General features: G+C 43.3%; 1 protein-coding gene across 1 annotated transcript in view; it reads right to left on the reverse strand.

The window, feature by feature from the left end:
* UNC5D (unc-5 netrin receptor D) overlaps positions 1-12,821 on the reverse strand; it is a 132,217-nt gene that overhangs the window by 23,773 nt on the left and 95,623 nt on the right. Inside the window, exon 12 of the mRNA XM_070364110.1 lies at positions 7,757-7,921. Coding sequence (XP_070220211.1) covers positions 7,757-7,921 — 165 coding nt within the window. The remainder of the gene's footprint in view (positions 1-7,756; positions 7,922-12,821) is intronic.

The following is a 12,821-nucleotide window of genomic DNA, read 5'->3' on the forward strand; positions in this document are numbered from 1 at the left end:
TATACTTCACGAATTAAAAGTAGGACTTCAGGAACTTATTTACAGAACAGAAAAGAGACTCAGAGAACGAATTTATGGTAGCTAGGGGGAAGAATCAGAGAAGGCAATGGCGACCCACTCCAGTACTCTTGCCTGGAAAATCCCATGGACAGAGGAGCCTGGTAGGCTGCAGTCCATGGGGTTGCTAAGAGTCAGACACGACTGAGTGACTTCACTTTCACTTTTCAGTTTCATGCATTGGAGAAGGAAATGGCAACCCACTCCAGTGTTCTTGCCTGGAGAATCCCAGGGACTGGGGAGCCTGGTGGGCTGCCGTCTATTAGGTTGCACAGAGTCAGACACAACTGAAGCGACTTAACAGCAGCAGCAGGGGGAAGAATAGGGGGAAGAGATAGTTAGGGAGTTTGGGATGGACATGTACACACTGCTGTATTTAAAATGGATAACCAACAAGGATCTACTGTATAGCACAGGGAACTCTGCTCAATGTGATGTGGCAGCCTGGATGGGAGGGGAGTTTGGGGGAGAATGGATACATGGCTGTGTATGGCTGAGACACTTTGCTGTTCACCTGAAATTATCACAACATTGTTAATTGGCTATACTCCAATATAAAATAGGATGTTTAAGTTAAAAAAAAAAAAAGGACTTAAAAAATAAAGATTAAAAAAAAAAGAGTAAGAGGGCTTCATGGAGGAGGCATTTGAGTTGATCTTGAAGGATGGGTAGCTGTTGAATGAACAGAAATTGACTGGATAAGTGCTTATTTCTGGCAGAGTAGCCAGTTCCTTTCCAATATATATGATGTTTATAAAATAAACTACCTCAGACTTCTTACTGCATAAAATAGGTTGTAAGATATATCATTTTTTATCATAGTATGTAAAATTTCTTTTAGCTTTTAATAATGCAAATCAAGTGGGAATAGTTTTTTAAAATATTTCCTGACTTAAGGCAGGAAAATGTCCTTAAAATGAATAGTAAAAACCAGAGGGAGAATAAAAGGAATTCTATATGAGATAATATGGTAGTTGTTACTGTAAAAATGGCACTAAAGAGTGATAACATGTGAAAAGGTGGCTTGCCAATGGAACGGGTTATCCACGCCAAAAAATGACAAGAGACAGATGCTCTCATGGCATCTTTGATTGGACCAACTCAACTAAGCTCTGTCTTTCCTGCTGGCAGAAGAAAGACCACCTCAATACATAAAGTCTTCAGAAAAAAAATGGACAGAGTGGTATGATTTGAGGGTGAATAAAATATTACATGAGACTTCTAAAAATAAGTATTTTTTTTCCTGCTTAGTACACTTTAATAAATGGGCCCCCATGTCCTTCAAAGTTTCGAAATGTAAATATTTCCCAATTGTAAGGATGACACTTTACATAACATTTATGATGCATTCTAAAAGACATGTGGGCCAACTAAGAAGAATCCAGTGGCTGCATCTTCTGATGGTTTAAATTAAATATGCAGAGGAACAGTAGATTTTCATGCTCTGCACACAAGAGATAAGCTGCTGCTACCTGGTTAATGCAGGAGCTGTAAATCAGGGAGGAATTCCAAATATTCTGTCGACTTTGTAACAGACAAATCATCCCCCACCACTTTTGCGAGAAAGATAAGAGCATTGCTTGAAGGGAAAATTTTAACATGCAAGATTCCCATTTTAAGTTGTTTCTACCAAAAGATAGATTCTTTAATATTGTTACATTAATAAGGAATGAGGAAATAAATGACTTGGGGATTCTTCCCTTCTGTTCAATATTAGCAAAATTATTTCGCTTCAGTCCACGGGGCTTCCCTGGTGGCTCAGATGGTAAAGAATCCACCCGCAATGTGGGAAACCTGGGTTCGATCCCTGGGTCAGGAAGATCCCCTGGAGGAGGGCATGGCAACCCACTCCAGTGTTCTTGCCTGGAGAATCCTCATGGACAGAGGAGCCTGGTGGGCTACAGTCCATGGGGTGGCAAAGAGTCAGAAACGACTGAGTGACTAAACACACACAACACACACCAGTTTTAAGATTGGCAATACTGTTGCTTTGTAGGGTATCAATTAGTGATCATCATTAGGTAATTTAGTTGGGTTAATTTAAGGAGAACCAACCTGCTTCTAAAGACTGAATAATAATGGCCACTCTGAAGAACAGAAAAGATATATTACCTTAATCACTGAAATACTTTTAAAATTTGAGTGATATGAATGATTATGTTTGGAAAGCCATTTAGATAAGAGGCATGAAGGGACATGATGGATGTGGGGCTGAGCAGAAAGAACCAAATACCTTCAAATGAAGATGCTCACTGCATTAATTAATTTAAAATCAATGTTTATATATACATACACACACACACACACACACACATGTATCTTTTATCTCTCATGGTTCTATTGTAAATTAGGGTAGGAAGGAGGAGCTCTGAGCCTAGATATGTGAGAATTTTTTTGGGGGGGATGGATATTTAAGTACATATTTCAAAGACATCTGTTGGAAGCTTCAAAGTTTTAGTTCTATTATTATTAATCAATGAAGGCCTATTACTAACTTATTGAAGCCACCTAACACAGAATCTTTGTGCATTAGTGTAGTGACCATGAAATATGATGCATTTTAACAATTTATCTATTATTGTTGACTCATGGGGAAACAGTGGAAACAATGTCAGACTTTATTTTTCTGGGCTCCAAAATCACTACAGATGGTGGCTGCAGCCATGAAATTAAAAGACGCTTACTCCATTGTATATTCTTGCCTCCTTATGTGCGTGGGTTTATCTCTGGGCTTTCTATTTTGTTTCATTGACCTATATTTCTGTCTTTGTGCCAGTACCATACTGTCTTGATGACTGTGGCTTTGTAGTAGAGCCTGAAGTCAGGTAGGTTGATTCCTCCAGTTCCATTCTTCTTTCTCAAGATCGCTTTGGCTATTCAAGGTTTTTGTTTTTCCATAGTGGTGCTGGGAAAACTGGTCAACCACTTGTAAAAGAATGAAACTAGACCACTTTCTAACACCATACACAAAAATAAACTCAAAATGGATTAAAGATCTCAACGTAAGACCAGAAACTATAAAACGCCTAGAGGAGAACATAGGCAAAACACTCTCTGACATATATCACAGCAGGATCCTCTATGACCCACCTCCCAGAATATTGGAAATAAAAGCAAAAATAAACAAATGGGACCTAATTAACCTTAAAAGCTTCTGCACATCAAAGGAAACTATTAGCAAGGTGAAAAGGCAGCCTTCAGAATGGGAGAAAATAATAGCAAATGAAGCAACTGACAAACAACTAATCGCAAAAATATACAAGCAACTCCTGCACCTCAACTCCAGAAAAATAAATGACCCAATCAAAAAATGGGCCAAAGAACTAAATAGACATTTCTCCAAAGAAGACATACAGATGGCTAACAAACACATGAAAAGATGCTCAACATCACTCATTATCAGAGAAATGCAAATCAAAACCACTGTGAGGTACCATTTCACACCAGTCAGAATGGCTGCGATCCAAAAGTCTACAAGCAATAAATGCTGGAGAGGATGTGAAGAAAAGGGAACCCTCTTACACTGTTGGTGGGAATGCAAACTAGTACAGCCACACTATGGAGAACAGTGTGGTGATTCCTCAAAAAACTGGAAATAGAACTGCCTTATGACCCAGCAATCCCACTGCTGGGCATACACACTGAGGAAACCAGAAGGGAAAGAGACACGTGTACCCCAATGTTCATCGCAGCACTGTTTATAATAGCCAGGACATGGAAGCAACCTAGATGTCCATCAGCAGATGAATGGATAAGAAAGCTGTGGTACATATACACAATGGAGTATTACTCAGCCATTAAAAATACATTTGAATCAGTTCTAATGAGATGGATGAAACTGGAGCCTATTATACAGAATGAAGTAAGCCAGAAAGAAAAACACCAATACAGTATACTAACACATATATATGGAATTTAGAAAGATGGTAACAATAACCCTGTATATGAGACAGCAAAAAAGACACTGATGTATAGAACAGTCTTATGGACTCTGTGGGAGAGGGAGAGGGTGGGAAGATTTGGGAGAATGGCATTGAAACATGTATACTATCATGTATGAAATGAGTCGCCAGTCCAGGTTCGATGTAGGATACTGGATGCTTGGGGCTGGTGCACTGGGACGACCCAGAGGGATGGTATGGGGAGGGAGGAGGGAGGAGGGTTCAGGATGGGGAGCACATGTATACCTGTGGTGGATTCATTTCGATATTTGGCAAAACCAATACAATATTGTAAAGTTTAAAAATAAAATAAAATAAAAGACGCTTACTCCTTGGAAGGACAGTTATGACCAACCTAGAGAGCATATTCAAAAGCAGAGACATTACTTTGCCAACAAAGGTTCGTCTAGTCAAGGCTATGGTTTTTCCTGTGGTCATGTATGGATGTGAGAGTTGGACTGTGAAGAAGGCTGAGCACCGAAGAATTGATGCTTTTGAACTGTGGTGTTGGAGAAGACTCTTGAGAGTCCCTTAGACTGCAAGGAGATCCAACCAGTCCATTCTGAAGGAGGTCAGTCCTGGGATTTCTTTGGAGGGAATGATGCTGAAGCTGAAACTCCAGTACTTAGGCCACCTCATGCAAAGAGTTGACTCATTGGAAAAGACTCTGATGCTGGGGGGGATTGGGGGCTGGAGGAGAAGGGGATGACAGAGGATGAGATGGCTGGATGGCATCACTGACTCGATGGACGTGAGTCTGAGTGAACTCCGGGAGTTGGTGACGGACAGGGAGGCCTGGCGTGCTGCGATTCATGGGGTCGCAAAGAGTCGGACATAACTGAGCAACTGATCTGATCTGATCTTAAAAATATCCTGCCTTTCTCCAAGTATTCCCAACTTTCTCAGAACTTTATCTTCAGTTTCTTTGAACCATCTACCATAAAAACCAAGTCCTTTTTAGGGAGGAGATGTTTTTGAATCCCAGATATACCACCAGATATGTGTTTTCCCAGCAATGAGACAGTCCCAGGGTTGGAAGGACCTTGAGTGATCGTTCAGTCAAGACATCCTTTTGCAAACAGACCTCTATGAAGGGAATCAATTCTGTTCCTAAAGATCAGCAGAATGAATACTTAATTCCAGCCCAACAAACAAACAGGTGCATCTCATTCTTCTTCAGTCTTGAGGGAAGAATTTTCTAACTTTCATCTACTTCGACTTAGGGAAAAGAGCTGATGTTGCGATGTTTGTTGCTACTGCAGCAGCCCTTAAAGAGGGGCTTGTATTATGGACAAGGCCCATGGTTAGGACTAGGAAATTAAACCCCCTTGATTGGGATCCGGATATAGCACTGAATAGAAAGCCAGACTTTGATCTTAAAGTCAAGTTTCTCAGTGGCTACTCATCTGGTTCGCTCTATGATCTTGGATAAGAAGGCTGACTTCCTTGAGATTGTTTAAAATTGTGATGGTGTAATACTAACCTACAGAATTCTGACCATGATACATGAAAGCATATGAAATAGGACCTGAAATACAGTGGCTTTTAAAAATTAATTTTCTTCTGACATTGAAAATGATGGTTAGTGAGATCTGCCTAAGAAATAGTTTGGTAGAAAGACATGTGGATGAACTGGGCCAAAATTCAGCAGGGACACTTAAAGTTATTAATGAAATGATTCTTATAGGATCAAACAAGTTAATAAAGCTTCTCAAGTGCAGCAGCCTACAAATCAGATAGCTGTAGTCCAACACTGAATATCTAAATATTATTCTTATACTTTTGCCTCCTTTTATTAAGAAATATGGTGATGTCATGTTCTTTAAGGCTTTCCAAAGTGACTGTAAACTTTGCGAAGCATCAGAATGGGAGAGTCAAGAAGATTAAGTTTATTAGCTCATTTTCTCTCCATGAACTTTTACAGTTTATTTAAGCAAGATGCAAAGGTACCAGGATGTAGTATCAACCTTATTACATTCCTTTTACACAAACATCTTGTAATAGCTGAAACTGATTTTCAGAATCTGGATGCCTTAGAAAGTAAAAAACCTTTTAAACCTGGAATTCTTTTGTTGACCTGTTAATAGATATTTACGGAAATTTTCATCAGTGGCACCTTTATGTCCTGCCTTTCACTCTTCATTCTGAAATGCAGCTATTCTAAGAGTTGCCTTTTATTTTAGAACTAACTCCCATACGATTTGTATTTTAGTTTGAAATGTATTGTGTTAAAAATGCCATGACTGTTCAAAAAAGAGACTCTAAATGTATCTTGCCTGAGGTTTCTGCATCTACCTTCCCCATCAGGACTACCTTAGCGCATAATGCTAATTGGCAATAACGAATGCAAATATGGTAGAAACATGTCAGTTAAGACAGCTATCAGTTTTGAGGCACACTCCTTTGGAAAGCCATCGCACTTCAGAGGAAACTATTTGGGGGAATCAGCAATGTTCATTTTGCATAAATAATGAAATGCGGTGAGAATGGAGGAAAGTGGTGATGCAGACTACATGTTTTGAGAAAAATCATAACCTGAAATTGAATAGTACGGATACAAAAGATGTTAAACCTTCTGCTAAGTGTGAACAAATGAATATGTCTTATTTATATACGCAAACACAAAAGTGTATGTGTATGTATGTGTATATGTTGTTGTTTAGTCACTAAGTCCTGTCTGACTCTGCAATCCCCTGGCCTGTAGCCCGCCAGGCTCCTCTGTCCATGGGGTTTCTCAGGCAAGAATCCTGGAGCGGGTTGCCATTTCCTTTCTCCAGGGGATCCTTCTGACCCAGAGATCAAGCCTGCATCTCGTGCATTGGCAGGTGGACTCTTTAACACAGCCACCAGGGAAGCCCATATGTATATACACATGTACATGTTCTAAGATGGACATAACAGTGTGTGTGTTTTTCTGAACTAGCCAGGGATTACTTTGAAATTGCTAAATAAGGTGTCATCAGCTCCCCTGATTCCTCCCCTCAGCTACTCTCCCCTGCTGAAATAACCATTCAGGAGGAAAGGCCATAGTCTACTTGATAAGCTGAAGCTCAGAGCCATGGAGTCATTCAGTGGCTTAGGGCCAATCAAAGCCATGGCAGCACACAAGTTCCCAAGTGACTTCTCCTCTGACTCCCATTCTAACTCTGCCCTTGAGTAGTCATGTGACCTTGGACAAGGTCTTATCCCTTTTTGCACTATGCCCTTTCTTTGGAGAGTGAGATTATTATCCATCCTGTCTCTTATTGTACTGATGAATTCTAGGCTTCATAGAAATGGGGATGTGTAGAACCCTGATCCTGGAGGGTATCAAAAAATTATAAGACAGTAAGGAAACAAAGCCTTGAAAATGTCATAACAGATGGGGAAACTGACTTCTAGAAACTCATCAGAACTGGCAGAAAAGCAGCCCAATGGTGACCTTGTGTTTTCTTATGGTATGTGTCTCAATTCAATAATGAATCTCAGCTGATTCCAGGTCTACCATGAACTGTTCGATTGGTTGTGGTTTTGTGTATAAAAAGCCCTGGACCAGTTCCTTCCCCAAAGGCCCCTCCGCAGAGCCTATGCTCTAATGGGTTACGTTTCCAGGCCCAGTTCAAATCTTCAGCCTGTGAAAAAGTTGATTTTCCCTTATCAGTAATGAGGATTAAAAGAGTGAGTGCATTTTGAATCTCTTTCATGCTATACATATAGCACAACTAAGTATATAATGGGCTTTAGAAACAGGTCAAGTGACCTGGAGACCAAGGACTCACCTCGAGGATTGACGTCTGCACTTGAAGGATCTGTTCATGGCCTTTGAGCTGCCGGATGCAGATTTTGCAGGACAGCTGGGTGGTGGTGGGCGTGTAGCGCTCCAGGGAGAAGGCACAGTGCAGGGGCTGCCGGTTACTGCACCACACGCGGGAGAACGGGACTTCCTGCGGGGGACAGAGGGGAGAGGAGAGGGCTGGGGCGTGCAGAGCCCGGCTGAGAGGAGCAGAGCGCAGGACAGACCTAATCACAATAATTAGGATGATCATGATGACGGTGATGGCAGCAGAGATAATTGCCTGAGCGACTCTGGTGGAATTGTTGTAGAAATAATGTCCTAGCATATGCCAGGCAGCACAAAAGTAATTAATGTCAATTCCAATTGATAACATTCGAATTCCAAAACCACGCTGCAAGAGCTCAGATTTCACTTGGTGACACACACAATGAGAAAGAAGACCATCAAAAGTTAATCACCATGTTTTTCCACGACAAAAAGATTCTTTAGACGACTCCTAAGGGAGGATTCCTAGTAGACGCCTACTCTTTGCTACCTAAGCCCAGGGTAGGATGTTATCATCTCATGTACATGAAAATTATGAAGTGACTAGCCAGAACTTATGCCCATACCACAGCCTCATGCTGAACTGTATAAGCATAATGTTGCTATATATCCAGCATAGAAATTACACCCACTGCAGGATCACTCACACACACACACCCCCCCAGAGAGAGACACCTACTGCAGGATCACACACACACACACACACACGCCCACACCCCCCCAGAGAGAGACACCTACTGCAGGATCACTCACACACACACACCCCCCAGAGAGAGACACCTACTGCAGGATCACACACACACACACACGCCCACACCCCCCCAGAGAGAGACACCTACTGCAGGATCACTCACACACACACACCCCAGAGAGAGACACCTACTGCAGGATCACACACACACACACCCAGAGAGAGACACCTACTGCAGGATCACACACACACACACATACACACACACACACCCAGAGAGAGACACCTACTGCAGGATCACTCACACACACACCCCAGAGAGAGACACCTACTGCAGGATCACTCACACACACACCCCCCCCCAGAGAGAGACACCTACTGCAGGATCACACACACACACACACACACACCAGAGAGAGACACCTACTGCAGGATCACACACACACACCCCCCCAGAGAGAGACACCTACTGCAGGATCACACACACACACACACCCCCCAGAGAGAGACACCTACTGCAGGATCACACACACACACCCCCCAGAGAGAGACACCTACTGCAGGATCACACACACACACCCCAGAGAGAGAGACACCTACTGCAGGATCACACACACACACCCCCAGAGAGAGACACCTACTGCAGGATCACACACACACACACACACACCCCCAGAGAGAGACACCTACTGCAGGATCACACACACACACACACCCCCCCAGAGAGAGACACCTACTGCAGGATCACACACACACACACACACACACACCCCAGAGAGAGACACCTACTGCAGGATCACACACACACACACACACACCCCCCAGAGAGAGACACCTACTGCAGGATCACACACACACACACACACACACCCCCCAGAGAGAGACACCTGCTGCAGGATCACACACACACACACACACACCCCAGAGAGAGACACCTACTGCAGGATCACACACACCCCAGAGAGAGACACCTACTGCAGGATCACTCACACACACACACGCACACCAGAGAGAGACACAAACACAACAGGTTAGCCCAGAACAATCTATTTTGTCAATTCCTCATTCATTCAATTCATCCACTCTACAGTTATATGTACAATGCCTTCTAATAACCAGACACTGTATTAAATAAACAATAAAGGAATAGTAAGAATTTAGGTCTGGTCTCCACTTCATAGGGACTTACAATCGAGTGGCAAAAGCCATTTCACTAAATGAGGGTTGGGGGGAAGTTATAAAATCTGTATTCCTCCTTTCCCCATGACCAGCCAGTGCTGGCCACCAATTGTCTCGGGCATGTGGGTTTATATTAATGTGAAGTGGAGGTCAGTGAGTCACTGATATTCTTCCATCTACCAGAAAGTCTTTCCCTCCTACTGGAATCAGGCCATGGTCCTTGGCAATGACCTCATATTCCCAGCCTATAGTAAACTGCATCTCACTTCTTTCTCTTTCCCTTGACTCATTAATCTGCTCTTTTACCTGTTACTACAAACACAATTTTCTCCAATATTGATGCTGAAAGGTGGCAAAAGATGGATCAAGTCTGGAACTTTGATTCTCTGAAATGTGACTGGTGATGGTGTCAGCAGGTGTTACAAGACCATGAGCCATGTTTAGAATTCAATGTACCCACTTTAAGGAACCAAGAGTTCCCTGGTTATCCCTGAGCTTCAAGCTATACACTTGCAGGTTTCCTCATTTTTCTCTGCAGGAAGTCTCAAAGATCCTGATTTCTTGGTACTTGCTAGGGGGGATCAGCAGGGAGAGATGGAGTTTAGATTGTTGAAGACTTGAGTACAGGAGAGCCAGTTTTGGGAAATATGAGAAAAAGAAATCAGGCATTAACCCCTACCACACATCCCACCAAGGGATGTAGGGGTGTTGTTTCATTTGTTTGCTCTTAAACTTGAACCAAGGGGAAGGCAATGGACTAAGGGCTCAGAGGAGGTCTATATGTTGACCCTGCAGCTGCCTTTATCCCTGTGCAGAATGTGGGCTATTAGGAAGAAGGCAACTCTCTCCCATCCTCAGTTCTCCCCTTCACAGAAAGAACTAGAAGTCTGAAAACTACATTTCACAGCCCTTGCCAGCAGGGAGTTCAGATTTCCGTTCTGCCAATGAGAGGTACTTGTTTTAAATTTGGAAGGAAGGGAAGAAATGGTTTCTGTTCCTCTGGTACCAGCAAGCAAACCTCAAGGGTTCAGCTGACAGCATATGTGAGGTTTGCAGGGGCTTCTGAGAACCGTCTGCTTCAGGGTTGCGGTGGTTTCCTGAAATCGTGGAACTTGCTGATTTCCTCATATCTCTGGGGGCTTTCTCTGACCTTGGCTCTCCCAGGTTTTCCAGAGGTTTTATAAGCACATTAATCCCTTGATTAAAATATTTTTTTCTCGACCCAAACCATTCTCTAATGAAACGCCAGTAGGTTGGAAGTAGTCTTTTGAGAAACTAAGATGAGCTGGGTGTGCTGGAAGGTTCCCTAGTGTTTTCCCACAGAGAGGCTGTTGTCCAGGGCAAAAGCTGGGAGAAGCATGAAGCTAATGGTCACCAAGGAAACCCATGGCTGGGGCACAGCTGGCTCATATACCAGCAAGACCGCAGCACAGAACCAGTGAATGGCACCTCTTTCCCACTTTCTCCCTAAACAGAGACTAACTTATGAGCTCTTCTCTTTCCCTCCTAGCAACAGAGGGCACTGCTGAATGGTGGTGAAAGTGAAGTCGCTCAGTCGTGTCTGACTCTGCGACCCCATGGACTGGAGCCTGCCAGGTTTCTCTGTCTATGGGATTTTCCAGGCAAGAGTACTGGAGTGGGTTGCCATTTGCTTCTCCAGGGGATATTCCTGACCCAGGGATTGAACCCAGGTCTCCTGCATTGCAGGCAGACCCTTTACCCTCTGAGCCACCAGGGAAGCCTGATTGGTGGGCCTCCCAGCAAACTTGAGAGGAAGTCATTCCCTAAAACACTCAAAAGTGACTGTCCACTTGCACCAAATTCTATACCAGATGCTTCTATACTATACACGGTCTGCCATTTCTCCTTGCTGTCTAATCTTATTCCTGCTGCGTCCTGGTTCAGTAAACCAGGTAACTTTTACTTCCTATCTCAGCCTTCAGCTCTTCTCTCTCCATCGACTGAGCTCTTCAAATCCTCATCTGCTCACAAACGCCCAGTTGCTATTTCTCTGGAGGACTCTAGCAGCTACATCTCTGGTTTTTATTTCATTAACAGCCATCACTGACATTATACCCCAATCAGCACAAATAATTTCAGTTGGCCTTTCCTTTCTTAAACATTCTACCATTTTTTTTTGGGGGGGGGGGCGGACACCATGCAGCATGTTGAATATTCCCTGACCAGGAATCGAACCCATGCCACCTGCCTTGGGAGTGTGGAGTCTTGGCCACTGGACCACCAGGGCAGGCCCAAGTCTACCTTTTATGAACGGATTATCACCATCTCTCTCACTGTCATCCTACAGTCTTTCTGTTTCCATGTGTGAGCCTCTTCTCTGGTCTCATCATAGCTAACTGGAGTAGCCCGCTCACCAAGCCTCCCGTCTCCATCTCTACTACACAGAATTAATGAGAGGACTGGGGAGGAAGCAGAAAGCAGTTAACGGGTATTTTTCAGGGAAGAGCCTGTAATCATGAGTGGAATCACTGATGTCACCACATCACCTGGAAATTCTGCTTTCATTACATGATCCCTTTGCCTGGGGGACAAGAATGGCCCCAGGATGCCTGCCGTCGTCAACACAGCCCCCTGCCAGGCCTTCAAGGGCTTCTGTCCTCTCACCCCGTCCTCTCTCTGTCCAGCCTCAATCTCCTAGCCCTGAAATGCACTCTTCTCCAGACCAGCGCATTTTTAAAATTCACTGGAGTACAGTCGCAGCTTCCCACTGGCTATCTATTTAATGCACGGTGGTGAATAGATGTTACATTTTTATACTCACTCAGTATCATCCCCTTCAGTGAAAATAAGCATAACAGAGGGCCCCATGGTTCATTGATGCTTTCGCCTAAATAAGGTGTTTTTGCCTAACTACGCTAACCAAAGAGGTCTCTGTTTTCTAAAACTGAAATTTTGAGTCATTACCGTGTAATATAAATGTTTGGACTTCAGAACGAGATAGAGCTGAATTCAAGGTCCAGCTCTTCAACAAACCTACATTTCCTGCAGTGGCTTTGAGTCTTTGGTGATACTATCTTCGTTAAAAAAGAAAAAATGGACGGCACTGATGATGTGTTGAAAAGTATCTTCTGTCGTGTCGCTTACTAAATTTTGTGTATTTTCTCCTGAGAAC

This window comes from Bos mutus, chromosome 27, assembly GCF_027580195.1.
Source record: "Bos mutus isolate GX-2022 chromosome 27, NWIPB_WYAK_1.1, whole genome shotgun sequence".
NCBI classification, from domain to species: domain Eukaryota; kingdom Metazoa; phylum Chordata; class Mammalia; order Artiodactyla; family Bovidae; genus Bos; species Bos mutus.